The sequence below is a fragment of the Heterodontus francisci genome, chromosome 41 (assembly GCF_036365525.1).
Source record: "Heterodontus francisci isolate sHetFra1 chromosome 41, sHetFra1.hap1, whole genome shotgun sequence".
In the NCBI taxonomy this organism is placed as follows: domain Eukaryota; kingdom Metazoa; phylum Chordata; class Chondrichthyes; order Heterodontiformes; family Heterodontidae; genus Heterodontus; species Heterodontus francisci.
The window spans coordinates 38,324,122-38,351,655 of record NC_090411.1 but is presented as its reverse complement, the minus strand read 5'-3'; the positions used below and the strand labels follow the sequence as shown (position 1 = coordinate 38,351,655).

Below are 27,534 nucleotides of genomic sequence, written 5' to 3'. Positions count from 1 at the left end.
TGTTTGGGTGTGAGGGGGGTGGTTGGGGGTGAGGGGGGTGTTTGGGTGTGAGGGGGGTGGTTGGGGGTGAGGGGGGTGTTTGGGTGTGAGGGGGGTGTTTGGGTGTGAGGGTGGTGTTTGGGTGTGAGGGGGGTGGTTGGGTGTGAGGGGGGTGTTTGGGTGTGAGGGGGATGTTTGGGTGTGAGGGGGGTGTTTGGGTGTGAGGGGGGTGGTTGGGTGTGAGGGGGGTGTTTGGGTGTGAGGGGGATGTTTGCGTGTGAGGGGGGTGGTTGGGTGTGAGGGGGGTGTTTGGGTGTGAGGGGGGTGGTTGGGTGTGAGGGGGGTGTTTGGGTGTGAGGGGGATGTTTGGGTGTGAGGGGGGTGGTTGGGTGTGAGTGGGGTGTTTGGGTGTGAGGGGGGTGTTTGGGTGTGAGGGGGGTGGTTGGGTGTGAGGGGGGTGTTTGGGTGTGAGGTGGATGTTTGCGTGTGAGGGGGGTGGTTGGGTGTGAGGGGGGTGGTTGGGTGTGAGGGGGGTGTTTGGGTGTGAGGGGGATGTTTGGGTGTGAGGGGGGTGTTTGGGTGTGAGGGGGGTGTTTGGGTGTGAGGGGGGTGGTTGGGGGTGAGGGGGGTGTTTGGGTGTGAGGGGGGTGTTTGGGTGTGAGGGGGGTGGTTGGGTGTGAGGGGGGTGTTTGGGTGTGAGGGGGATGTTTGTGTGTGAGGGGGGTTTGGGTGTGAGGGGGGTGTTTGGGTGTGAGGGGGGTGTTTGGGTGTGAGGGGGGTGTTTGGGTGTGAGGGGGGTGGTTGGGTGTGAGGGGGGTGTTTGGGTGTGAGGGGGATGTTTGGGTGTGAGGGGGGTGTTTGGGTGTGAGGGGGATGTTTGGGTGTGAGGGGGATGTTTGGGTGTGAGGGGGATGTTTGGGTGTGAGGGGGATGTTTGGGTGTGAGGGGGGTGTTTGGGTGTGAGGGGGGTGTTTGGGTGTGAGGGGGGTGTTTGGGTGTGAGGGGGTGTTTTGGTTTAACAATTGTTTAAGTATCAGCTCTTTTACAGAAACCGCCTGGTTCTTTCTATGTTGTTTTCATATAATTTGCAACCTCCAAATGTTGTCTGATGTATTTTAGGAAGACCAGGGTCTGAATAATGTTCGGGTGGGTTTTACTTTGTGCTTTTTCCTCAGGATATGGAGTCTCTGCCCACTGGTCGAGTACTACTTTTTGGACTGATCTTGAGCCGTGTCCTGGCTCTGTGTTCGGGAGCTCTTCCACCTACACTTGGACACACACAAAGGTAAAACACCAAATGGGAGAATTTAATTTTGATTTTGCACAATTCCCATTGACTATAAATAGTCTCCTTTGTCTCAATATATTTAGCAGGGTTTGGGTTTTACTTCTTCTGAAGCTCTGTCCAAGATGTATGGACAGCACTGAGGTTGAAATTGGTCTTTTGCGAGAAGGGAATCAGGCAGTACCAAATCAATTTCAACGCCAAGGTCTCTGCCATTCTTACTGTCAGTGTGTAGAATGATTTTGAGGGATTTTCATGGTTTATACAAAGAATAGATTCCCAGAAATGCATCATAGCCTTGAATCTTAGTTAAGAAGAGTTGAAAGAGGGCTGTCGGTGATAATCAGTAGGAGGTTTCTTTACCCATGTTTGATCTGATGCCAAGACTTCATTGAGTTTGGAGTCAATATTGAGAACTCCCAGGGCAACTCCTTCCCAACTGTATACCACTGTGCTGCTACCTTTGGTGGGTCTGTCCTGCCGGTGGAACAGGACATACCCAGGGGTGGTGATGGTGGAGTCTGGGACATTGCTGTAATGACTTTGTAAGCCTGTTGCTCTCCCAATTTTGGCACAAGTCCCCAGATGTTAGTGAGGAGGACTTTGCAGGGTAGAAGCTGGAATCTAATTGTGGGAGTCAGTTGGTTTGCTAGTGATGGCCTAGTAAATAATTTTAGCAGTTTACTAAGAATTGGGGATTTTAGGAAACCACATGTGATACTCTTATTTTACAAAGGGTTAAAATCACAAGCAGGTATCTGTGAATTAATCTCAGTCTTGGGATAGCATTGTTAGGGAGGTTTTGACCATAACCTACAACACTTAGGATCAGTATACTTAACAGAATTTCAGGAAAAGAGGTCATACTTAAGAGACCTGGACCGGGATTCAACCATAGGCAGACAGGAGCCAGCCACCAACTGAAAAGTCGGTGGCGAACCTGCTTCCGCCTCATCTGAGGATCTGACCCACATTTCGCGGGTCCCTGGGCTTTAATTGTTCTGAGGCGGGACTTCCACCTGCTTGAGGCAGGAAGTCCTGCTTAATCGAGCTGCCGGCCAATCAGAGAGCCAGCAGCGCCACTGGGAGCGGTGGCCACGGCTGGGACGACAGCCCAACTCGTAGTAAAGATGTCGGGGAGCCTGGAAGGCAGTTATGTATTGGTTGCCTCGTCGGGGGTAATTGGTCGGGCCCCAGTGAAGCAAGGGTGGTCGCTTGGAGGTTGGGGGACGTGTTGGGTGTTGGGGTGGCAGGGCCTCTCCGGGCATGTCCCCAAACATGAGGGCCCCCGAACATGAGGGCCCCCGATCATGAGGGCCCCCGAAGATGAGGGCCCCCGAACATGAGGGCCCCCGATCATGAGGGCCCCCGATCATGAGGGCCCCCGAACATGAGGGCCTCCGATCATGAGGGCCCCCGAAGATGAGGGCCCCCGAACATGAGGGCCCCCTATCATGAGGGACCCCGATCATGAGGGCCCCCGAAGATGAGGGCCCCCGAACATGAGGGCCCCCGATCATGAGGGCCCCCGATCATGAGGGCTCCCCTCAGGATATTCGTGAGCTTTGTCAGGTGTCAGGGTTTTGTCAGGTGGCTTCTCTTGGGTCTAGGACACCTGCTTGCCATGCGTAAAATCCACGTGGAGGCAGGTGAAGACCCTTAAGTGGCCATTTAAGGGCCTTGATTGGCCTGGGGCAGGTGGGCCGTTTCTCACCACCGCCACCCTGCGTAAAGTGGCGACGGAGGTGGAGCGGGTCGGGAAGGGCTCCCAGAATCTCGCTCTCTATTTTACGCCACTTGGATCCAGATCTCATCCACTTGGATTGCCAAAAGAATTCATAAAATGCAACAAGAAAGATTCTGCAAAAATGAAGTCCATTGGTGTCAAGGATGTTATTGTGAGATGGATCACAAATTGGCTGGAAGAATGTTTTTAAATGCGGTTTCTTCACAATGGGGTTCAGTCACGAGTGGAGTTCCCAGAGTTCCATTTTTGTAGTTAAAAACAGAAAGTGCCGGAAATACTCAGCAGGTCTGGCAGCATTTGTGGAGAGAGAAGCAGAGTTAACGTTTCAGGTCAGTGACCCTTCTTCAGAAATGTTAACTCTGTTTCTCTCTCCACAGATGCTGCCTGACCTGTTGAGTATTTCCAGCGTTTCTTGTTTTTATGTCAGAATTCCAGCATCTGCAGTATTTTGCTTCCAGTTTTGTAGATAGTAGTTACCAAATTTGCAAATGATACTAAATAGTACAATAAGGTCAGGATCGTAAAAAAGGAAACATATTACAACTGGATTCAGATGGAAAGAAAACATGAAACTGTTTGTAAATGTGCAGTTATTTACCATGAGAGAATATCAGTTAAAGGGAGAGATTCATGGAAGTAATCAGGACTGTTCCCTAAAATTTCAAGAGCTGCAGCCAAGGTGAGCTAGCCTTGGATACTGTTCCGTATCAAACTAGAACCACGATTAGAGGGTTCTGTAAGGTATTGCTGCTGTACCTAGAGTATTGTGAACCTGTTCCCCATGGAAAAAGGATAGGAGAGCAGTGAGAATGATCTCCGGCCCAAATGTGTTTAACTGTGGTGATGCCCCTACACCTTGAATTTGGATTCAATGGAGAGATGTAAACCTAGAGGGAATCTGATTCTGGTCTTTAAAAATATTAAGGGTATTGATAAACACATGGATAAATTGTTTGAGGGGATGAACCAGGTAGAACTAAAATCATGGAATGAAACAGAAGGAGGCCATTTGGCCCATTGTGCCTGTGCCAGCTCTTTGAGAAAGCAATCCAATTAATCCCACTCCCCTGCTCTTTACTCATAGCCCTGCAAATCTTTACACTTCAATAATTAACCATTTACCTTTTAGAATGTTTTGACTCTGTTTCCCCCACCCTTTCAGGCAGCGTAATCTAGATCATATCAACCAGCTGCGTAAACAATTTTTTCGTCATGTCACTTCTTTCTTTTGCCAATCATTTTAAATCTGTGTTCTCTGGCTACTGACACTCCTGCTTGGAAAAAGTTTCTCCTTATTTGCTCTATCAAAACCTTTCATAATTTTGAATACCTCCATCAATTTTTTCTTAACCTGCTCTTTTCTAAGGAGAACAATGCCAGCTTCCCCCGTCTGTTTGCAGTGATGGACTGGGCGGAAATGAGGAATCAAAGGGTAGGGCTGACTGTTTTGAAGTTGCACTTTTCTGAGGATGATGGAAGAAGGTTGTGCTAGTGGTCGTGAGGACTGATTAATTGCAGGCCTTCAAGAAGGTGCTCGATGCGATTTTGGAAACTATGAGATCATAGCAAAGGAGCATAAAATTTTGGGTAATAGCCAAGGCTCGGACCTCCTGGAGCTTGTCTGATCACCTCTGAGGAGTCAGAGGCATTTTTGTCAGAAGTTTTCTGAATTGACTACTGGTCAGTGTGTGTTTTTGCCTCTTCCTGGAGGCATGGGTGAGTTAGGGGATAGGGGGGACAGGAGAATGAGTCTAGTGACAAGTGGGGATGTGTGCATGACCCTGCTGGCCATCTCTTGTCCTGATTACTTAACATTATATTTAGAACAGTAATACCTGGGAATCAGTTAGAGCTTAGAATCCAATTGAGAGTTTGGATATATTGACATTAATTTTTTTTATTATTGTAGTTCCCTGCTTCGATCATGGAAAGTTGGAAACTTGCCAGGACAGACAGGTGCCAAGCAAGTGGAGAATATTTTGCAGCTTGTCCCAGGTTGGGATCCATCTGCCTCGTTGCATGATTGGGGCATTGAAATGATGTCATCATTCCGCACACTCAAAGGACTCCCAGTAAAGGATTCTGGAAGTTGGTGGATTCCAGCTTTAACACGACGAGGTTGGTTTGCAAAATTCCCAGTGGATTCCCGACATGGTAATGGTCAATCACACAGAGCACTTGAGGATCGTGCAGGTCTGACCGGGCTTATCCTGGGCAAAAGCTGGTCATCTGATTGGCTGGAGCCAAGCACCAATGAAGAAGTAAAGAGAAGCATTGTTGTGGCTGATGATGTCGCTTTTCGAGAAAAGAGCAAGTTCCTGACAGCGATGCAGCGACAGAAATGGCTAAACTCTGTGATGAGACAACTTGTGATTAATAAAAAGTAGATGAAGCACAATTTATGGATCATTGGTGTTTGTTTGCTTTCCAAATGCAGCAATGTAATTCACTGTTTATCTGCAATAAACTTCTCTGAAAAGACACCGTAAACTTGCAAGTTTTGTATTTTCAAACAATCTCATGAAATAAATCTAATTTCAGATGTTGCCAATGAAATGCCATGAATTGAAATTGAGGGTTGGATCCTAACCCCCTGGGTATGCTCTGAGGTAGGGATAGGGGCAGGGGTTGGGGATGTCAGGGGTGGAGGTGTCAGAGATAGGGGTATTGGGGGGGTTGTTGGGAATGCCAGAATGCTCAGCCGATTTACCGGAACAGTACCAGGGATGTAGAATTTCAGTTATGTGAGGAGCTGGAGAGCTGGGATTGGTTCCTTAGAGCAGAGCAAGGTAAAGATCTGTTCAAAATTAGGACGGTTTTGATAGAGTTGATAGAGAGAAACTGTTTCCACTGGCAGGAAGGTCAGAGGACACAAAGGATCCAGTGGGGAAGATAAGGAGAAATGTTTTTCTGGAATGCACTACTTGAAAGGGCAAAGGAAGAAAATTCAATACTAACTTTCAAAAGGGAATTTAATATGTATTTGAATTGACCAATTTGCAGGGCTGCAGGGAAAGAGCAGGTGAGTGTGATTAATTGGATAGTTCTTTCAAAGAGCCAACATCGGATTGATGGGCTAAATGGCCTCCTGTGCTGTATGATTCTATCATCCAGGCTAAAACAGGATGACCCATTAATGCAGACCTGAATAACACAGGCTAATCCAAACCAAATGAGCCTAATTAACTCAGGATAAACTAGCTCACCATCTGAAGCTAACCCAGTCACAATCCAGATTAACCGGCCAACACATCCTCACCTGACAAACCTACGCTAACTCAATCAACTCAGAGTAGGCCAAACAACCAAACCTGACCCAATCAGCCCAGGCTAACCCGGCAAACCGAAAATAACTTGAACAAATCAAGCCATCCTAATCAGCCCATGCTAAACTGAGTAGCCCAAACTAAGCAAGTCAGTCAGAGCTAAACAATTTAACCAGTCCAACCTAGACTGACCCAATCAATCCAGGATAACCCGACCAATTCAAGCTAATCCAACAAACCCAGGTTAATTCAATCACGCTAACCTGGCAAACCCATGCTATCCCAATCAATCATTAATGGCATATTAGTAATGACACAGGACTAATAATTCAGAAACCCAGGCTGGGGACATGGGTTCAAATCCCACCACAGGCAGCTGGTGGAATTTAAATTTAATTAATAAACTATTTCATGAAAATCTGGAATTGAAAGCTAGTCAGCAATATTGACCACGAAACTAGTAGCGACTTTCATAAAAACCCATCTGGTTCACTAATGTCCTTTAGGGAAGGAAAACTGCCGTCCTTACCTGGTCTGGCCTACATGTGACTCCAGACCCACAGCAATGTGGTTGACTCTTAACTGCCCTCTGAAATGGCCTCACGAGTCATTCAATTGTACAAAACAGCTACACAAAAGTTGAAAAGGAATGAAACTGGTACTGACCTAGGTGTCGGAAACGACAATGGCAAACCCAGCCCTGTCGACCCTGCAACATCCTCCTTATGAACATCTGAGGGCTTGTGCCAAAATTGGGAGAACTGTCTCACAGCAACAGCCAGGCATAGTCATACTCACAGAAATATACCTTACAGACAATGTCCTAGACACCACCATCACCATCCCCGGGTAGTCCTGTCCCACTGACAGGACTGACCCACCAGAGGTGGCAGTACAGTGGTATACCGTTGGGAGTTCTCAACATAGACTCTGGATCCCATGAAGTCTCATGGCATCAGATCAAACATGGGTAAGGAAACCTCCTGCTGAATACCACCTTCTGCCCTCCCTCAGCTAATGAATCAGTACTCCTCCATGTTGAACACCACTTGGAGGAACCACTGAGCAAGGGTGCAGAATGTACTCTGGGTGAGGGACTTCAATGTCCATCACCAGGAGTGGCCCAGTAGCACCACTACTGACCAAGCTGGCTGAGTCCTAAAGGACATAGCTGCCAGACTGGGTCTGCGGCAGGTGGTGAGGGAACCAACAAGAGGGAAAAACCCGCTAGAACTTGTCCTCACCAATCTACCTGTTGCAGATGCATCTGTCCATGACACTACTGGTAGGAGTGACAACCACACAATCCTTGTGAAATCAAGGTCCCACCTTCACACTGAAGATATCCTCCATCGTGTTGTGTGGCACTATCACCATGCTAAATGGGATAGATTCAGAAGAGATCTGGCAGATCAAAACTGGGCATCCATGAGGTGCTGTGGACTATCAGCAGAAGCAGAATTGTATTCAAACACAATCTGTAACCTCATGGCCCATTCTACCATGACCATCAATCACAGAATCACAGAATTGTTACAGTGCAGAAGGAGGCCATTCGGCCCATCGTGTCTGCACCGGCTCTCTAAAAGAGCAACTCCCACAGTTCCATTCCCCCGCCTTCTCCCCGTAACCCTGCACATTCTTCCTTTTCATATAACTGTCCAATTCCCTTTTGAATGCTTCAATTGAACCTGCCTCCACCACACTCTCAGGCAGCGCATTCCAGACCTTAACCACTCGCTGCGTAAAAATGTTTTTCCTCATGTCACTTTTGCTTCTCTTACCAAATACTTTAAATCTGTGCCCTCTCGTTCTCAATCCTTTCATGAGTGGGAACAGTTTCTCTCGATCTACTCTGTCCAGACCCCTCATGATTTTGAATACTTCCATCAAATCTCCTCTCAGCCTTTTCTTCTCCAAGGAAAACAGTCCTAACTTCTCCAATCTATCTTTATAACTGAAATTCTTCATCCCTGGAACCATTCTTGTGAATCTTTTCTGTACTCTCTCCAATGCCGTCACGTCTTTCTTCAAGTGCGGTGCCCAGAATTGGACGCAATACTCCAGCTGAGGCCGAACTAGTATCTTATACAAGTTCAATATAACTTCCTTGCTCTTGTACTCTACGCCCCTATTAATAAAGCCCAGGATACTGTATGCTTTATTAACTGCTCTCTCAACCTGTCCTGCCACCTTCAATGGCTTATGCACATATATACCCAGGTCCCTCTGCTCCTGCACCCCCTTTAGAATTGTACCCTTTATTCTATATTGTCTCTCCATGTTCTTCCTACCAAAATGAATCACTTCACATTTCACTGCATTGAACTTCATCTGCCACCTGTCTGCCCATTCCACCAACTTGTCTATGTCCTTTTGAAGTTCTACACCATCCTCCTCACAGTTCACAATGCTTCCAAGTTTTGTATCATTTGCAAACTTTGAAATTGTGCCCTGCACACCAAGGCCTAGGTCATTAATATGTATGAGAAAAAGCAAGGGTCCCAACACAGATCCCTGGGGAACTCCACTACAAACCTTCCTCCAGTCCGAAAAACATCCATTAACCACCACTCTTTGTTTCCTGTCACTGAGCCAGTTTCATATCCATGTTGCTACTGCCCCTTTTATTCCAAAAGCTACAAGTTTGCTCACTGTTGTGTTACACTGTATCAAACGCCTTTTGAAAGTCCATGTACACCACATCAACAGCATTGCCTTCATCAACCCCCTCTGTTACCTCCTCAAAAAACTCCAGTAAGTTAGTTAAACATGATTATCCCTTAAGAAATCCATGCTGGCTTTCCTTAATTAACTCGCATTTGTCCATGTGATTATTGATTTTGTTCTGAGTTTTTTTTTCTATAAGTTTTCCCACCACCAAAGTTAAACTGACTGGCCTGTAGGTGCTGGGCTTATCTTTACACCCTTTTTTGAACAAGGGTGTAACATTTGCAATTCGCCAGTCCTCTGGCACCACCCCCAAGTCTAAGGGAGACTGAAAAATTATGGCCAGTGCCTCTGCGATTTCCACCCTCACTTCCCTCAGTATCCTTGGATGTATCTCATCCGGCCCTGGTGCTTTATCTACTTTAAGTACAGACAGCCTATCCAATACTTCTTTATCAATTTTAACCTTCTTCATGTCTGAATTACCTCCTCTTTCAACATTGCCTGGGTTGCATCTTCTTCCTTGGTAAAGACAGATGCAAAGTATTGATTTAATACCTCAGCTATTACCCCTGCCTCCACTTGTAAATCACCTTTCTGGTCCCGAAACGGCCCCACTCCTCCTTTTACCACCCTTTTACTATTTATATGCCTATAAAAAACTTTGGGATTTCCTTTAATGCTAGCAGCCAGTCTCTTTTCATGCTTTCTCTTCGCTTCTCTTATTGCTTTTTCACCTCCTCTGGATCTTCTATATTCAGCCTGGTTCTCAATAGTATTTTCTACCTGGTATCTGTCAGAAGCAGACTTTTTCTTTTTTATCTTAATCTCTACCTCTTTTGTCATCCAGGGAGTTCTGGATTTGTTTGCCCTACTTTTCCCCTTCGAAGGAACATACCTTGACTATGCCCGAACTATCTCTTCTTTGAAGGTAGCCCATTGTTCATTTACCGGTTTTCCTGCTAGCTTTTGACTCCAATTTATTCACCCAGCTCCATTCTTACCCCATTGAAGTTGACCTTCCACCAGTTAATTATTCTTACCCTGGATTGCTTTTTGTCCTTTTCCATAGTCAGCCTAAACCTTATGATACAATGATCACTGTCCCCTAAATGCTCTCCTACTGATACTTGATCCACTTGGCCCACCTCATTCCCAAGAATCAGTTCTAGCAGTGCCTCCTTTCTTGTCAAACTAGCAACTTACTGTTGTAGAAAATTTTCCTGAACACACTCTAGGAACTCTTGCCGCTCACTGCCCTTTACACTACTATTATCCCAGTCTATGTTTGGATAATCAAAATTCCATGTTATAATTACCCTATAATTTTTGTAATCTGTAATTTCCTTGCAAATATGTTCCTCTATGTCCTTCCCACTAGCTGGTGGCCTATAGACAATGCCGAGCACTGTAACTGCACCTTTTTTGTTCCTTAGCTCTAACCAAATTGATTCTGTCCTCAACCCCTCTGGGACATCCTTTTTCTCCAGCACTGCAGTGCTCTCCTTAGTCAATACTGCCACTCCTCCCACTTTTTCCCCTTTCCTATCTTTCCTGAACACCTTGTATCCAGGAATATTTAACACCCAGTCCTGTTCTTCTTTGAGCCAGGCCTCTGTTATAGCCATAACACCATATTTCCAAATGGCAATCTGTGCTTGTACCTCATCAGTCTTATTAACCACACTCCGTGCATTCACATACATGCACATGAACCCTGATTTAGACTTTATTACTTTCTCCCTTACACTGACCCCACCTAATAACTTACTGTTCCCTGCTCTGGTGCTATCTGTCTCCCCCAGTATTTTGTACAGCTTGGTATTCCTTTCTAATACTTGCTCCTGGTTCCCACACCCCAGACAAGATACCACTTTTGCTTGCCTCCAATCTGAGCTCCCTCTCAGGTTCCCATCCCCCTGACAATTTAATTTAAACCCTCCCCAACAGCATTAGCAAATCTCCCTGCCAGGATATTCCTCCCAGTCCTGCTAAGATACAACCCGTCCATCTTGTACAGGTCCCACCTGCCCAGAACCGGTCCCAATATCTCAGAAATCTGATGCCCTCCCTCCTACACCAGTTCACCAGCCACATGTTCAATCATTCAATTCTCCTATTCCTATACTCACTTGCACGTGTGACTGGGAGTAATCCTGTGATTACTGCTTTTGAGGTCCTGCTTTTTAATCTCCTTCCTAGCTCCCTAAAATCTGCTTTCAGGACTTCATCCCCCTTCTTACCTATGTCATCGGTACCAATGTGGACCACGACCTCTGGCTGTTCACCCTTCCCCCAGAAGAATGTCCTGCAGCCTCTCCGTGACATCCTTGACCTTGGCACCAGGGAGGCAACACATCATCCTGGAGTCACATTTACTGCCACAGAAACACCTGTCTGTTCCCCTAACTAATTAATCCACTATCACTACTGCTCTTCCACTCTTCTTCCTCCCCTCCTGTGCAGCTGAGCCACCTGTGGTGCCGCAAACTTGGCTCTGACTGCACTCCTCAGAGGAACCAGCATCCTCACCTGTATCCAAAATGGAAAACTGATTAACGAGTGAGATCATATCAGGGGACTCCTGCACTACCTGCCTGGTTCTCTTAGACTGCCTGGCAGTCACCCATTCCCTATCTACCTGCACGCTCCTAATCTGTGCTGTGATCACGTCCCTAAATTTCCTATCCACATAGTCCTCCGCCTCATGGAGGCGCAACAGTGACTCCAGCCGCTGCTCGAGTTCCGAAACCCGAAGCTCAAGCTTGTGCAGCCGGTGACACTTCCTGCAGATGTGTTTGTCTAGGACACATGGTGCGTCCATGACTTCCTACATGTCATAGGCTGTATATTCCACTTGGCAGAGCTCCCCTGCCATACCTTAACTTTACAGACTATTTATTATAAGTAGAATAACTTACCAGTTACTCACCAAACAGCTCCTTCCACTGCACCAAAGCAAGAATCAAATACTGGAGGGTTAAAAAAGTAGAAAAAAAAGTCGAAAAATGGAGCACCTCCTTCCCCCTTCACCAAACTCGCCACTCACCAAACTTGAATCTCTATATTCTGCTTGCAATCTGCCAGGGGATCAACCCTGGTTCAATGATGAGTGCTGGAGGGCATGCCAGGAGTAGCACCAGGCATACCTAAAAGTGAGGTGTCAACCTGGTAAAGCGACAACACAGGACGACTTGCGTGCCAAACTTCGTAAGCAGCATGCGATAGATAGAGCTAAGCGACTCCACAACTAACGGATCAGATCTAAGCTCAGCAGTCCTGCCACATCCAGTCGTGAATTGTGGTGAACAATTAAACAACTAACTGCAGGAGGTGGCTCCACAAATATCCCCATCCTCAACAATGGAGGAGCCCAACACATCAGTGCAAAAGATCTTCTTCTTCTTCTTCTTTGGCCTCCTTGTCTCGAGAGACAATGGGTAAGCGCCTGGAGGTGGTCAGTGGTTTGTGGAGCAGCGCCTGGAGTGGCTATAAAGGCCAATTCTAGAGTGACAGGCTCTTCCACAGGTGCTGCAGAGAAATTTGTTTGTCGGGGCTGTTACACAGTTGGCTCTCCCCTTGCGCCTCTGTCTTTTTTCCTGCCAACTGCTAAGTCTCTTCGACTCGCCACACTTTAGCCCCGCCTTTATGGCTGCCCACCAGCTCTGGCGAACGCTGGCAAATGACTCCCACGACTTGTGATCAATGTCACAGGACTTCATGACGCGTTTGCAGACGTCTTTAAAGCGGAGACATGGACGGCCGGTGGGTCTGATACCAGTGGCGAGCTTGCTGTACAATGTGTCCTTGGGGATCCTGCCAACTTCCATGCGGCTCACCTGGCCAAGCCATCTCAAGCGCCACTGACTCAGTAGTGTGTATAAGCTGGGGATGTTGGCTGCCTCGAGGACTTCTGTGTTGGAGATACGGTCCTGCCACCTGATGCCAAGTATTCTCCGGAGGCAGCGAAGATGGAATGAATTGAGACGTCGCTCTTGGCTGACATACGTTGTCCAGGCCTCGCTGCCACAGAGCAAGGTACTGTGGACACAGGCTTGATACACTCGGACTTTTGTGTTCCGTGTCAGTGCGCCATTTTCCCACACTCTCTTGGCCAGTCTGGACATAGCAGTGGAAGCCTTTCCCAAGCGCTTGTTGATTTCTGCATCTAGAGACAGGTTACTGGTGATAGTTGAGCCTAGGTAGGTGAACTCTTGAACCACTTCCAGAGCGTGGTCGCCGATATTGATCGATGGAGCATTTCTGACGTCCTGTCCCATGATGTTCGTTTTCTTGAGGCTGATGGTTAGACCAAATTCGTTGCAGGCAGCCGCAAACCTGTCGATGAGACTCTGCGGATACTCTTCAGTGTGAGATGTTAAAGCAGCATCATCAGCAAAGAGGAGTTCCCTGATGAGGACTTTCCATACTTTGGTCTTCGCTCTTAGACGGGCAAGGTTGAACAACCTGCCCCGTGATCTTGTGTGGAGGAAAATTCCTTCTTCTGAAGACTTGAACGCATGTGAGAGCAGCAGGGAGAAGAAAGTCCCAAACAGTGTGGGTGCGAGAACACAGCCCTGTTTCACGCCACTCAGGATAGGAAAGGGGTCTGATGAGGCACCGCTATGCTGAATTGTGCCTTTCATATCGTCATGGAATGAGGTGATGATACTTAGTAGCTTTGGTGGGCATCCAATCTTTTCTAGTAGTCTGAAGAGACCACGTCTGCTGACGAGGTCAAAGGCTTTGGTGAGATCAATGAAAGCAACGTAGAGGGGCATCTGTTGTTCACGGCATTTCTCCTGTATCTGACGAAGGGAGAACAGCATGTCAACGGTCGATCTCTCTGCACGAAAGCCACACTGTGCCTCAGGGTAGACGCGCTCGGCCAGCTTCTGGAGCCTGTTTAAAACGACTCGAGCAAAGACTTTCCCCACTATGCTGAGCAGGGAGATTCCACGGTAGTTGTTGCAGTCACCACGGTCACCTTTGTTTTTATAGAGGGTGATGATGTTGGCATCGTGCATGTCCTGAGGTACTGCTCCCTCGTCCCAGCACAGGCAAAGCAGTTCATGTAGTGCTGAGAGTATAGCAGGCTTGGCACTCTTGATTATTTCAGGGGTAATGCTGTCCTTCCCAGGGGCTTTTCCGCTGGCGAGAGAATCAATGGCATCACTGAGTTCTGATTTTGTTGGCTGTACGTCCAGCTCATCCATGACTGGCAGACACTGGGCTGCATTGAGGGCAGTCTCAGTGACAACATTTTCCCTGGAGTACAGTTCTAGGTAGTGCTCAACCCAGCGGTCCATTTGATTGCATTGGTCAGTGATTGTGTCCCCTGATTTAGATTTGAGGGGGGCGATCTTCTTGATGGTTGGCCCAAAAGCTCTCTTAATGCCATCATACATTCGTCTGATGTTTCCGGTGTCTGAGGCCAACTGAATATGACTGCATAGGTGTTGCCAGTAGTAATTTGCGCAGCGCCCTGGCTGTTCTTTGTGCAGTGCTTCTGGCTGCTTTAAGTGCTACAGATGTTAACTCACTGGGGGCTTTCTTGTAGTTCAACAGTGCAATGCGCTTAGCGGCTATGACAGGTTCCAGCTCTTCAATATGAGATTGAAACCAGTCTGCATTTCTCTTCGCACATTTGCCATAGGTGGTCAAAGCTGACTCATAGATGGCGTCTCTGATGAGGGCCCACTTGGTCTCAGCATCACCTGTGGGAGTGTTTTGAAGGGCTTTTACAAGTGAATTTAGAAATTTTTGTAACAGCTGTGGATGAGAAATTCTGCTCGTGTTGATGCGCGGGTGGCCCTTCTGCTTGGAGTGATGCAGCTTCTTTGGTTTGAGTCTAACCTTGCTGCACACCAGGGAGTGGTCGGTGTCGCAGTCTGCACTGTGGAAGCTCCATGTGATTTGAACACTGTATAAGGAGGCCCGCCTTATGACGATGAGGTCCAGCTGGTGCCAACGACGTGATCTTGGGTGCCTCCATGAAACCTGGTGACAGGGTTTAGTGTGAAAGAACGAGTTGGTGATGCAGAGATTATGATAGGTACACAACTCAAGCAGTCTCTGTCCATTCTCATTCATCCTTCCAATGCCATAGCGCCCAAGGCAGGAGGGCCATGAGTCATGGTCAGCCCCAACCCTGGCATTAAAATCCCCCAGCAGGAACAGCAAAAGATAAGGCTGAAGTATTTGCAACAATCTTCAGCCAGAAGTGCAGAGTACATCTTGGTCTCCTCCTGAGGTCCCCAGATGCCAGTCTTTAGCCAATCCAATTCACTCCGCACGATATCAAGAAATAGCGCAAGGCACTGGGTACTGCAAAGGCTATGGGCCCTGACAACATTCCAACAATAGTACTGAAGACCTGTGCTCCAGAACTTGCTGCGCCCCTAGCCAAGCTGTTCCAGTATAGCTACAACACTGGCATCTGCCCGGCAATGTGGAAAATTGCCCAAGTATGTCCTGTACACAAAAAGCAGGACAAGTCCAACCCAGCCAATTACCACCCCATCAGTCTACTCTCAATCATCAACAAAGTGATGGAAGGGGTCATCGACAGTGCCATCAAGTGACACCTAAACAGCAAAAACCTGCTCACTGATGCTCAGTTTGGGTTCCGCCAGAGCCACTCAGCTCCTGACCTCATTGCAGCCTTGGTCCAAACATGGACAAAAAAGCTGAACTCAAGAGGTGAGGTGAAAGTGATTGTCCGAGATATCAAGGCAGCATTTGACTGAGTATGGCATCAAGGAGCCCTAGCAAAACTGGAGTTAGTCGGAATCAAGGGGAAAATTACCTAAAACAGAGGAAGATGGTTGAGGTTGTGGTTGTTTCGAGGTCAATCATGTCAGTCCGAGGACATCACTGCAGGAGTTCCTCAGGGTAGTGTCCTAGGCTCAACCATCTTCAGCTGCTTCATCAATGAGCTTCCCTCCATCATAAGATCAGAGGTAGGGATGTTTGCTGATGATTGTATGACATTCAGCACCATCTGCAACTCCTCAGATACTGAAGCAGTCCGTGTTCATATGCAGCAAGACCTGGACAACATTCAGGCTTGGACATGCCACACAAGTTCCAGGCAATGAAGATCTGTAATAAGAGAGAATTCAAGCATCTCTCCTTGACATTCAACATCATTGCCATCGTTGAATCCCCCACTATCAACATCCTGCGGGCTACGATTGACCAGAAATTGACCTGGACCCGCGATTTGAATACTATGGCTCCAAGAGCAGGTCACAGGCTGGGAATTCTCTGGTCAATAACTCACCTCCCGTCTCTCCAAAGCCTGTCCACCATTTACAAGGCACAAAATAGGTGTGTGATGGAATACTCTCCACCTGCCTGGATGGGTGCAGCTCCAACAACATTCAAGAAGCTCGACACCATCCAGGACAAAGCAGCCCACTCGATTGGCACCACCTTCAACATTCACAGATGCTGCCAGACCTGCTGAGTGATTCCAGCATTTCTTGTTTTTGTTTCAACATTCACTCCCTTCACCACTGACGCACAGTGGCAGAAGTGTGTACCATCTACAAGATGCACTGCAGCAATGCACCAACGCTCCTTAGACAGCACCTTCCAAACCCGCGACCTCTACCACCTCGAAGGACAAGAGCAGCAGATGCGTGGGAACACCACCACCTGCAAGTGCCCGTCCAAGTCACACACCATCCTGACTTGGAACTATATTGCCGTTCCTTCACTGTCGCTGGGTCAAAATCCTGGAACTCCCTTCCTAACAGCACTGTGGGTGTACCTACCCCACATGGACTGCAGCGGTTCAAGAAGGCAGCTCACCACCACCTTCTCAAGGACAATTAGGGATGGGCAATAAATGCTAGTCTAGCCAGTGATGCGCACATCCCACAAACGAATGAAAAAAAGACTAGTGGCAGATAAAATTTAATACAGAGAAATATGAGGTGATGCCAAAGGGATAGGGAGAGGCAATATACATCCTGACGCAGTTCTAAAGAGTGTGCAGGGACAGAGGGACCTGGGGGTTCATGTGTATTGATCTTTGAAGGTGGCAGAACATATTAAGAGAGTGGTTAATAAAGCACATGGGATCATAAATAGAGCCTGATGAAGCTCTGCTTTGGCCGCAACTGGAGTATTGCATCCTGTTCTGGTCACCGCACTTTAGGAAGGATGTGAGGGTCCTTGAGAGGGTGCAGAGGAGATTTACCAGAATAATCCCATCATCCTGAATGATCTCGGCAGCACCGGATGCAATGACCTCAGTCACACCCAGCCCCATGATGCAGAGCCCCATCTCCTCTAGAGGGCTCTAGAGTTTATGTAGGTGTGACTGAGCCCCTCAGGCTCTGCTCTGCTGTCTGCGGTTATGGTCACTTTGACCTGGAAGAGAAATGGAACAGTGTCAGTGAGTGTGTTGCAATGTGTTTGAATGATGTGCCTGTCATAGTTGAATAGCTGGAGGCTGCGAGAATTGGGTGTGAGGCTGGCATCATTGATGTGTATATGAGGGTGAGGTAGAACATCTGAACGTTAGGCCCGAGACCTGACGGCCCAGGGACTGCTGATGGGCGAGTTATGGGAGTGTGTTTTTTTTTTATTCATTCATGAGATGTGGGCGTCGCTGGCCAGGCCAGCATTTATTGCCCATCCCTAATATTGAGCAACATGAGAGACTGGTGGTGTGGTGGTAGGAGATGTTATTTGAAGATGCATTCACTGACCTTGACCACCATGTAAGGTCATTGAACTTCTGCTACTGATGCCAGGCCCTTGGGACTTGACTCAGGGAATTGACCTCCCTTCTTATGATGTTCCATTAGAGCCTTCTGACTCTCTCTCCTAATGTCAACCTCCTGAACTAAGGCCTCTAGTGCTGCTTCTGAGAACCTGGGAGGCCTCTCTTTTGGCTGTTGCTCCATTTGGTGTTCTCCTTAAAACCACTTTCACTTCGGGAAGTCAGCAATTGCTTCTGTTTAATAAGTGCAGCTTCCCTTTAAGAGATGCAGGCTAGCTGTAAAAAAGTTTGTATGCTGCCTGTCTCAATGTGACCAGGCGTGGGCTAGTCACGAATTGTTAGCAATTCAATAGGTCCAAAATGTAAAGAGGAAGTTATCAGAGTCCATTTTATTCTGATGTTGGGAATGCTCTTTGTTGAAATATTAAAGCAGATTCACTATGAGTCCCTTCAATCATTCACATTAGCTCAGTTTAAACAAATATACAAACAAAAGCTTAAAACATGCATTTAACACAACTTTAGTCACAACATTTAATGTGCTGAGTACTTTTTAAATAGAAAATAGGCAAACATTTACTATTGGCAGCAGAATCTTTGTATAGTGAAAGTGAATAGGATGTGGTAATACATTCTGATATTCTGTCCTCCAATGGGAATAGCATTTGTATGAGGAATAAGATTTGATGAGAGGAAATACATTATTTTTCTTACAAATTATTGTTGTGTAGCTGAATATTCAGCAGTAAAATTTATTGTAAAAATGTTTCTCATTAAATGAAATTGTTCTATTTTATCACATAGCCTCAAACATTGCCCCTTTCAACAAAAGAGAGCAAACACATCAAATATCCGACTCATCAGAGACAAATGGATTCTGAAATTGCTTGGGGTGGGAAAGTGTTGCTGTTAAGTATTGCCCTTTATAAAGGTCCAGAGCCAGTTTGGGAACTGTCTGTTTCAGACTGACAGCAGTTCTGAGTAAAACAGGTAATTGTTCCTATGCTCCCTCTCCTCATCAGTGGCCTTTCCCTGAACCTTTATTTCCATTTCTGTGTTTTTGGAGTTTGCTCCAGATGCTGACTGTAAGTAGAACAAAAAAACAAAAGTTTCTTATTTTATTATTAGATATAAAAGTGAGCATACACAAGAAATAAAATGCAGAAAGTATATGTATTGAGGTGATAAAAATAGAAAGTTCTGGAAATACTCAACACTGACAGCATCTGTGGAGAGAGAAGCAGAATTAAGGCTTCAGGTCTGTGACCTTTCATCATTGAGGGGATGTTCTGCTAAATTATTAAAAAGAAATAATGACAGATAAAAGTTTTGGTGAGTCTGGGGAAATGACATAGAACCCAAGAGGCTTTAGTTAACAATTTAAAACAAATTAAGGATTAAAGATTGATAAAGAAAAGACAAAATATAGACTGCAAAAATGCAAAGGGAGAGTTTGAGAAACAAACTGGCAAAACGAACTGGCACAGACACGATGGGCCGAAGGGCCTGTTTCTGTGCTGTATAACTCTATGACTCTATAACAGAAGACACATTAATACATGCTCAGAGATTTGGATTTAATTTAGCTTCTTACATGGAACCTTTTGTTTGATTTCACCTTGTGTCCAACCATGTTGAATATTTGCGTGTAGATGAAAATATTACCATGATTCAGTTCTCTAGTTATTCCTGTTTTGTCAAACTTTAATTCGTTTTATGTAATTGTAGATGTTCTGTTGTAAGAATTCTGGGTTGTCCACTGGGGCAGTGAAGATGCAGACTGGGGCAGTGTACACGCAGACTGGGTCAGTGTACACGCAGACTGGGGCAGTGTGCACATAGATTGGGACAGTGTACACACAGAACAGGACAGTGTACATGCAGACTGCGACATTGTACAGACAAACTCTAACCAGCTACCAATGGGCATAGAGAGGGCAGGTTGTTTTGAATTATTTAACTGGGAAACAGCTGATTTGAGGTATCAGAACTGTATGGACACAATGCTTCAGAGTCTGATGGTCTACAACCTAGGCTTCCAAAAAAAGGTGGCTGCAGATGTAGTGGATGCATTGATCGTGATCTTTCAGAATTCCCTAGATTTAAATGTAACACTGCTATTCAAAAAATGAGGGAGACAAAACAGGGAACTACAGGCCAGTTTATCTGACATCAGTCGTCAGAAAATGCTGGAATCCATTATTAAGGAAGTGATAACAGGACAGTTAGAGAATCATACTATGGTTATGCAGAGACAACATGGGCGCATTGCACTTTTGAACTACAAGAAAGCCCCCAGCGATTTAACATCCGCAGCACTTAAAGCAGCCAGAAGTACTGCACAAAGAACAGCTAGGCGTTGCGCAAACGACTACTGGCAACACTTATGCAGTCATATTCAGCTGGCCTCAGACACCGGAAACATCAGAGGAATGTATGATGGCATGAAGAGAGCTCTTGGGCCAACCATCAAGAAGATCACCCCCCTCAAATCTAAATCGGGGGACATAATCACTGACCAACGCAAACAGATGGACCGCTGGGTTGAGCACTACCTAGAACTGTACTCCAGGGAGAATGCTGTCACTGAGACTGCCCTCGATGCAGCCCAGCCTCTACCAGTCATGGATGAGCTGGACATACAGCCAACCAAATCGGAACTCAGTGATGCCATTGATTCTCTAGCCAGCGGAAAAGCCCCTGGGAAGGACAGCATTACCCCTGAAATAATCAAGAGTGCCAAGCCTGCTATACTCTCAGCACTACATGAACTGCTATGCCTGTGCTGGGACGAGGGAGCAGTACCCCAGGACATGCGCGATGCCAACATCATCACCCTCTATAAAAACAAAGGTGACCGCGGTGACTGCAACAACTACCGTGGAATCTCCCTGCTCAGCATAGTGGGGAAAGTCTTTGCTCGAGTCGCTCTGAACAGGCTCCAGAAGCTGGCCGAGCGCGTCTACCCTGAGGCACAGTGTGGCTTTCGTGCAGAGAGATCGACTATTGACATGCTGTTCTCCCTTCGTCAGATACAGGAGAAATGCCGTGAACAGCAGATGCCCCTCTACATTGCTTTCATTGATCTCACCAAAGCCTTTGACCTCGTCAGCAGACGTGGTCTCTTCAGACTACTAGAAAAGATCGGATGTCCACCAAAGCTACTAAGTATCATCACCTCATTCCATGACAATATGAAAGGCACAATTCAACATGGTGGCTCCTCATCAGAGCCCTTTCCTATCCTGAGTGGTGTGAAACAGGGCTGTGTTCTCGCACCCACACTTTTTGGGATTTTCTTCTCCCTGCTGCTTTCACATGCGTTCAAATCCTCTGAAGAAGGAATTTTCCTCCACACAAGATCAGGGGGCAGGTTGTTCAACCTTGCCCGTCTAAGAGCGAAGTCCAAAGTACGGAAAGTCCTCATCAGAGAACTCCTCTTTGCTGACGATGCTGCTTTAACATCTCACACTGAAGAATGCCTGCAGAGTCTCATCGACAGGTTTGCGTCTGCCTGCAATGAATTTGGCCTAACCATCAGCCTCAAGAAAACGAACATCATGGGGCAGGATGTCAGAAATGCTCCATCCATCAATATTGGCGACCACGCTCTGGAAGTGGTTCAAGAGTTCACCTACCTAGGCTCAACTATCACCAGTAACCTGTCTCTAGATGCAGAAATCAACAAGCGCATGGGTAAGGCTTCCACTGCTATGTTCAGACTGGCCAAGAGAGTGTGGGAAAATGGCGCACTGACACGGAACACAAAAGTCCGAGTGTATCAGGCCTGTGTCCTCAGTACCTTGCTCTACGGCAGCGAGGCCTGGACAACGTATGCCAGCCAAGAGCGACGTCTCAATTCATTCCATCTTCGCTGCCTTCGGAGAATACTTGGCATCAGGTGGCAGGACTATATCTCCAACACAGAAGTCCTTGAAGCGGCCAACATCCCCAGCTTATACACACTACTGAGTCAGCGGCGCTTGAGATGGCTTGGCCATGTGAGCCGCATGGAAGATGGCAGGATCCCCAAAGACACATTGTACAGCGAGCTCGCCACTGGTATCAGACCCACCGGCCGTCCATGTCTCCGTTATAAAGACGTCTGCAAACGCGACATGAAATCGTGTGACATTGATCACAAGTCGTGGGAGTCAGTTGCCAGCATTCGCCAGAGCTGGCGGGCAGCCATAAAGACAGGGCTAAATTGTGGCGAGTCGAAGAGACTTAGTAGTTGGCAGGAAAAAAGACAGAGGCGCAAGGGGAGAGCCAACTGTGCAACAGCCCCAACAAACAAATTTCTCTGCAGCACCTGTGGAAGAGCCTGTTACTCCAGAATTGGCCTTTATAGCCACTCCAGGCGCTGCTTCACAAACCACTGACCACCTCCAGGCGCGTATCCATTGTCTCTCGAGATAAGGAGGCCCAAAAGAAAAAAGAATGGGTTTAAGAAAGTAAAATCATATTCATTAAATGTATTAAAGTTTTTTGAGGATTTAACGAGTAGACTAGGCAAAGGGAAAACAGCAGATTTCCAAAAGGCATTTGATAAGAAAGAAAGGCCTGCATTTATATAGCACCTTTCATGAGACCGGATATCCCAAAGTGCTTTTACAACCAATGAAGTAATTCTTGAAGTGTAGTCACAGTTGTAAGGTAAGAAATGCAGCAGCCAATTTGCACACAGCAAGCTCCCACAAACAGTATTGTGATAATGACCAGATAATCTGTTCTAGTGATGCTGATTGAGGGATGAATATTGGCTAGGAGACCAGTTCATTCCCCTGCTGTTCTCTAAACTAGTGCCATGGGATCTTTTACATCCACCTGAGAGGGCAGATAGGGCCTCAATTTAACATCTCATTCAAAAGACAGTACCTCCAACAGTTTAGCACTCCTTCAATACTGCACTGGAGTATCAGTCTAGATTGTTGTGCTTAAGTCCTGGACTTGGATCTGAACCCACAACCTTATAACTCAGAGATAAGTGCACTACTGACTGAGCCACTGCTGACAGCATGAAGTGGCATGTCAAAAGTTAAAGGCTCATGGGGTTGGGATTCATATATCAGCATGGATAGAGGATTGGTAAAGGACAGAAAGCAGAAATTAGGAATAAACAGTCATTTTCAGGTGACAAGTTGTTATTACTGAGAGCTGCAAGGATTAGTGCTGGGGCCTCAGCTATTTACAATCTATATCAATGATTTAGATGACGGGGCAAGTGTAATGTGTCCAAGTTTGCTGATGATATAAAGCTAGGTTAGGAAGTATCTGCAAAGAGATATAGATAGGTTAAGTGAGTGAGAAATCAGGTGGCAGATGGAGTATAATTTGGCGAAATGTGAAGTTATTTGCTTTGGTAGAAAGAAAGACTTGCATTCACATAGTGTCTTTCATGATCACCGGAGGATTCAAAGCGCTTTACAGCGAATGAAGTACTTTTGAAGTATAGTCACTGCTGAAATGTAGGAGGAATAGAAAAACAGAAATTATTAAATGTTGGCGTTCAGAGGGATTTGGATGTCTTTGTACACAAAACATAGAAAGTTAACATGCAGGTCCAAGCAAGCAATTAGGAAGGCAAATGATACATTAGCCTTGACTGCAAAGGGTTTGGAATATAAGAATAAGGAGGTTTTGCTGCAATTATACAAGGCTTTGGTGAGAATACATTTGGAATACTGTGTACAGTTTTCGTCTCCTTACGAAGAATATATTTGCCTTCGAGTCAGTGCAATGAAGGTTCACTAGATTATTTCCTGGGATGAGAGGGCTGCTCAATGAAAAGAGATTGAACACAATGGGCCTATACTCTCGAAAGATTAGAAGTATGCGAGGTGATCTCATTGAAACATGCTAGATGCTGACAGGGTTTGACAGGGTAGATGCTCAGACCCTGCTTCCTCTGGCTGGAGAATCTAAAACTGGAGGGAGTCACAGTCGCAGGATAAGGAGTCAGCTATTTAGGCCTGAGATGGGAAGAAATTTCTTCACTCAGAGGATTGTGACTCTTTGGAATTATTTACCTCAGCTGTTAAGTATATTCAAAACTGATATCGATAGACTTCATAGAATCATAGAATAGTTACAGTACAGAAGGAGGCCACTTGGCCCATCAAGTCCAAGCCAGCTTTCTGCCAGAGCAGTTTAGCTATTCCCACTCCCCAGGCCATTCCCCGGAGCCCTGCAATTTATTTCCCTTCAGGTGCTTATCCAATTCCCTCTTGAAAGCCATGATTTGACTCTGCCTCCCCTACCCTTTCAGGCAGTGTATTCTAGATCGTATGTTATGTACAGATCATATAGAATACTTCAAAAATGGTTCTAGACTCTGGTTCCAAAGTTTCTCCATTACAGCAAGTTGGAGCTGTAGACTGACAAGTCCCCGGGTCCTGATGGGCTTCATCCTAGAGACTTAAAAGAGGTGGCTAATGAGGTAGTGGATGCTTTGGTGTGAATTTTTCAAAATTCGCTAGATTCTGGAAAGGTTCCATCAGACTGGAAAGTAGCAAATATAACCCCTCTTACTCAAGAAGGGGGGGAGGTTTGGGGGAGAGACAGAAAACAGGTAACTATAGGCCAGTTAGCTTAACGTCTGTCATGGGGAAGGTGTTAGAATCGATCATTAAGGAGGCTATGGCTGGGCACTTAGAAAAAGTCGGGAATTATCAGCATGGTTTTGTGACAGGGAAATCATGTTTAACCAGTTTATTGGAGTTCTTTGAAGGAGTAACATGCACTGTGAATAAAGAGGAGCCCGTTGACATACTGTACTTGGATTTCCAAAAGGCATTTGACAAGGTGCCACATAAAAGGTTATTGCACAAAGTAGGAGCTCCTGGTGTAGGGGGTAACATATTAACATGGATAGGAGATTGGCTGGCTGGCAGAAAACAGAGAGTATGCATAAATGGGTCCTTTTCTGATTGGTAGGATGTGACGAGTGGAGTCCCGCAGGGGTCCGTGCTGGGGCCTCAACTTCTTACAATTTATATCAATGACTTAGATGAGGGGAGTGATGGCATGGTAGCTAAATTTGAAGATGACACAAAGATAGGTAGGAAAGTATGTTGTGAAGAGGACATAAGGAGGTTGCAGACCGTTATAGGCAGGTTGAGTGTGTGGGTAAAAAATCCAACAGATGGAGTGGGAAAATATGAAGTTATTCACTTTGGCAGGAAGAATAAAAAAGCAGAGTATTGCATAAACAAAGAACGACTGCAGAATCCCGAGGTGCAGAGGGGTCTAGGTTTTCAAGTGCCTGAGTCATAAAAAGTTAGTATGCAGGTATAGCAAGTAATAAAGAAGGCTAATGGAATGCTATCCTTTATTATGAGAGGAATTGAAAATAAAGTAAGGATGTTGCGCTTCAGTTATACAGGGCATTGGTGAGACCACATCTCGAATACTGTGTGCAGTTTTGGTCTCCTTATTTAAGGAAGGATGTAAATGCATTGGTAGGCAGTTCAGAGGAGGTTCACTAGTTTGATAACTGGAATAAACAGGTTGTCCTATGAGGAAAGGTTGGACAGACTGGGCTTATTTTCACTGGAGTTTAGAGTGAGGGGAGAGTTGATTGAAGTTTATAACATCCTGAACAGTCTTGACAAGGTGGATGTGGAAAGGATGTTTCCTCTTTTGGGTGAGTCCAGAACTAGGGGGCACAGTTTTAAAATTAGGGTGCGCCCTTTTAGGACAGAGATGAGGAGAAATTTTTTCTCTCAGAGGGTTGTGTGCCTTTAAAACTCTCAGCCTCAGAAGGTGGTGGAGGCGGTGTCATTGAATATTTTTAAGGCGGAGGTAGATAGATTCTTTTTAGACAAGAGAATCAAAGATTATCGGGGGTAGATGGGAGTGTGGAATTCGAAACACGAACAGATCAGCCATGATCTTATTGAATGGTGGAGCAGGCTAGAGGGGCCGAATGGCCTACTTCTGCTGCTAATTTGTATGTTCGCATGTATGTTTGTAAATAGCTAACTTACCACACAAATGGTTATCAACTCTATAAAATGTACTGTATCTTTTTGTTGTAGTAATTTCAGGTAGACGCATAGTGAATTGGAAAGCATGGCTACAGAAATATTTTTTAAATTGCTGTTATCTGGAGACATTCTGTAAATGCTGTGATTATTGTTGATTCCAATAAGAATGAAGGATTTAGATGACCTGTCTCTCTAGATCAACTAAAGAAAGCCCTCAAAGGAGACTATATGGGCAATTTTCCTACTCACTGTGAGCACTGTGTCCAGTTCTGGTCAGACCCACCCGAGCACTGTGTCCAGTTCTGGTCAGACCCACCCGCGCACTGTGTCCAGTTCTGGTCAGACCCACCCGAGCACTGTGTCCAGTTCTGGTCAGACCCACCCGAGCACTGTGTCCAGTTCTGGTCAGACTCACTGTGAGCACTGTGTCCAGTTCTGGTCAGACCCACCCGAGCACTGTGTCCAGTTCTGGTCAGACTCACTGTGAGCACTGTGTCCAGTTCTGGTCAGACCCACCCGAGCACTGTGTCCAGTTCTGGTCAGACCCACCCGAGCACTGTGTCCAGTTCTGGTCAGACCCACCCGAGCACTGTGTCCAGTTCTGGTCAGACTCACTGTGAGCACTGTGTCCAGTTCTGGTCAGACCCACCCGAGCACTGTGTCCAGTTCTGGTCAGACTCACTGTGAGCACTGTGTCCAGTTCTGGTCAGACCCACCCGAGCACTGTGTCCAGTTCTGGTCAGACTCACTGTGAGCACTGTGTCCAGTTCTGGTCAGACTCACTGTGAGCACTGTGTCCAGTTCTGGTCAGACCCACCCGAGCACTGTGTCCAGTTCTGGTCAGACTCACTGTGAGCACTGTGTCCAGTTCTGGTCAGACCCACCCGAGCACTGTGTCCAGTTCTGGTCAGACCCACCCGAGCACTGTGTCCAGTTCTGGTCAGACCCACCCGAGCACTGTGTCCAGTTCTGGTCAGACTCACTGTGAGCACTGTGTCCAGTTCTGGTCAGACCCACCCGAGCACTGTGTCCAGTTCTGGTCAGACTCACTGTGAGCACTGTGTCCAGTTCTGGTCAGACCCACCCGAGCACTGTGTCCAGTTCTGGTCAGACTCACTGTGAGCACTGTGTCCAGTTCTGGTCAGACTCACTGTGAGCACTGTGTCCAGTTCTGGTCAGACCCACCCGAGCACTGTGTCCAGTTCTGGTCAGACCCACCCGAGCACTGTGTCCAGTTCTGGTCAGACTCACTGTGAGCATTGTGTCCAGTTCTGGTCAGACTCACTGTGAGCATTGTGTCCAGTTCTGGTCAGACTCACTGTGAGCACTGTGTCCAGTTCTGGTCAGACCCACCCGAGCACTGTGTCCAGTTCTGGTCAGACCCACCCGAGCACTGTGTCCAGTTCTGGTCAGACTCACTGTGAGAACTGGACAGCGAGATGGCCTTTTTAATCTTGAAGTGAGGCACCTGGAAGTCATTTTACATATGAACATACAAATTAGGAGTAGGAATAGGCCATTTGGCTATTCGAGCCTGCTCTGCTATTTGATAAGATCATGACTATCTGATTGTGGCCTCCACTCTACTTTCCTCTCTCCCTCGATAATCTTTGACTCCCTTGTCGATCAAAAATCTGTCTAATTCAGCCTTAAAAATATTCGATGACCCAGCCTCCACTGCTTTCTGGGGAAGAGAGTTCCACAGACGAGCAACCGTCTGAGAGAAAAACATTTCTCCTCATCTCCGTCTTCAGTGGGGGACCCCGAATTTTTAAACTGTGCCCCCTATCAAGGTTTATGTGATAGTTGATGGTGGAGAAAAGGCAATTAAAGAAAATTACTTTAACTAAATTGCATTGCAA

The 27,534-nt window shown here is 46.5% G+C and overlaps 1 protein-coding gene across 1 annotated transcript; it reads left to right on the top strand.

The window, feature by feature from the left end:
- Positions 1–1,157: 1,157 nt before the first annotated feature.
- LOC137353597 (tuberoinfundibular peptide of 39 residues-like) lies at positions 1,158–5,398 on the top strand. Its single transcript, XM_068019957.1, has 2 exons — positions 1,158–1,264; positions 4,921–5,398. Exons 1-2 carry the CDS (start codon positions 1,158–1,160, stop codon positions 5,396–5,398), a joined length of 585 nt encoding a protein of 194 aa, XP_067876058.1.
- Positions 5,399–27,534: the final 22,136 nt, after the last annotated feature.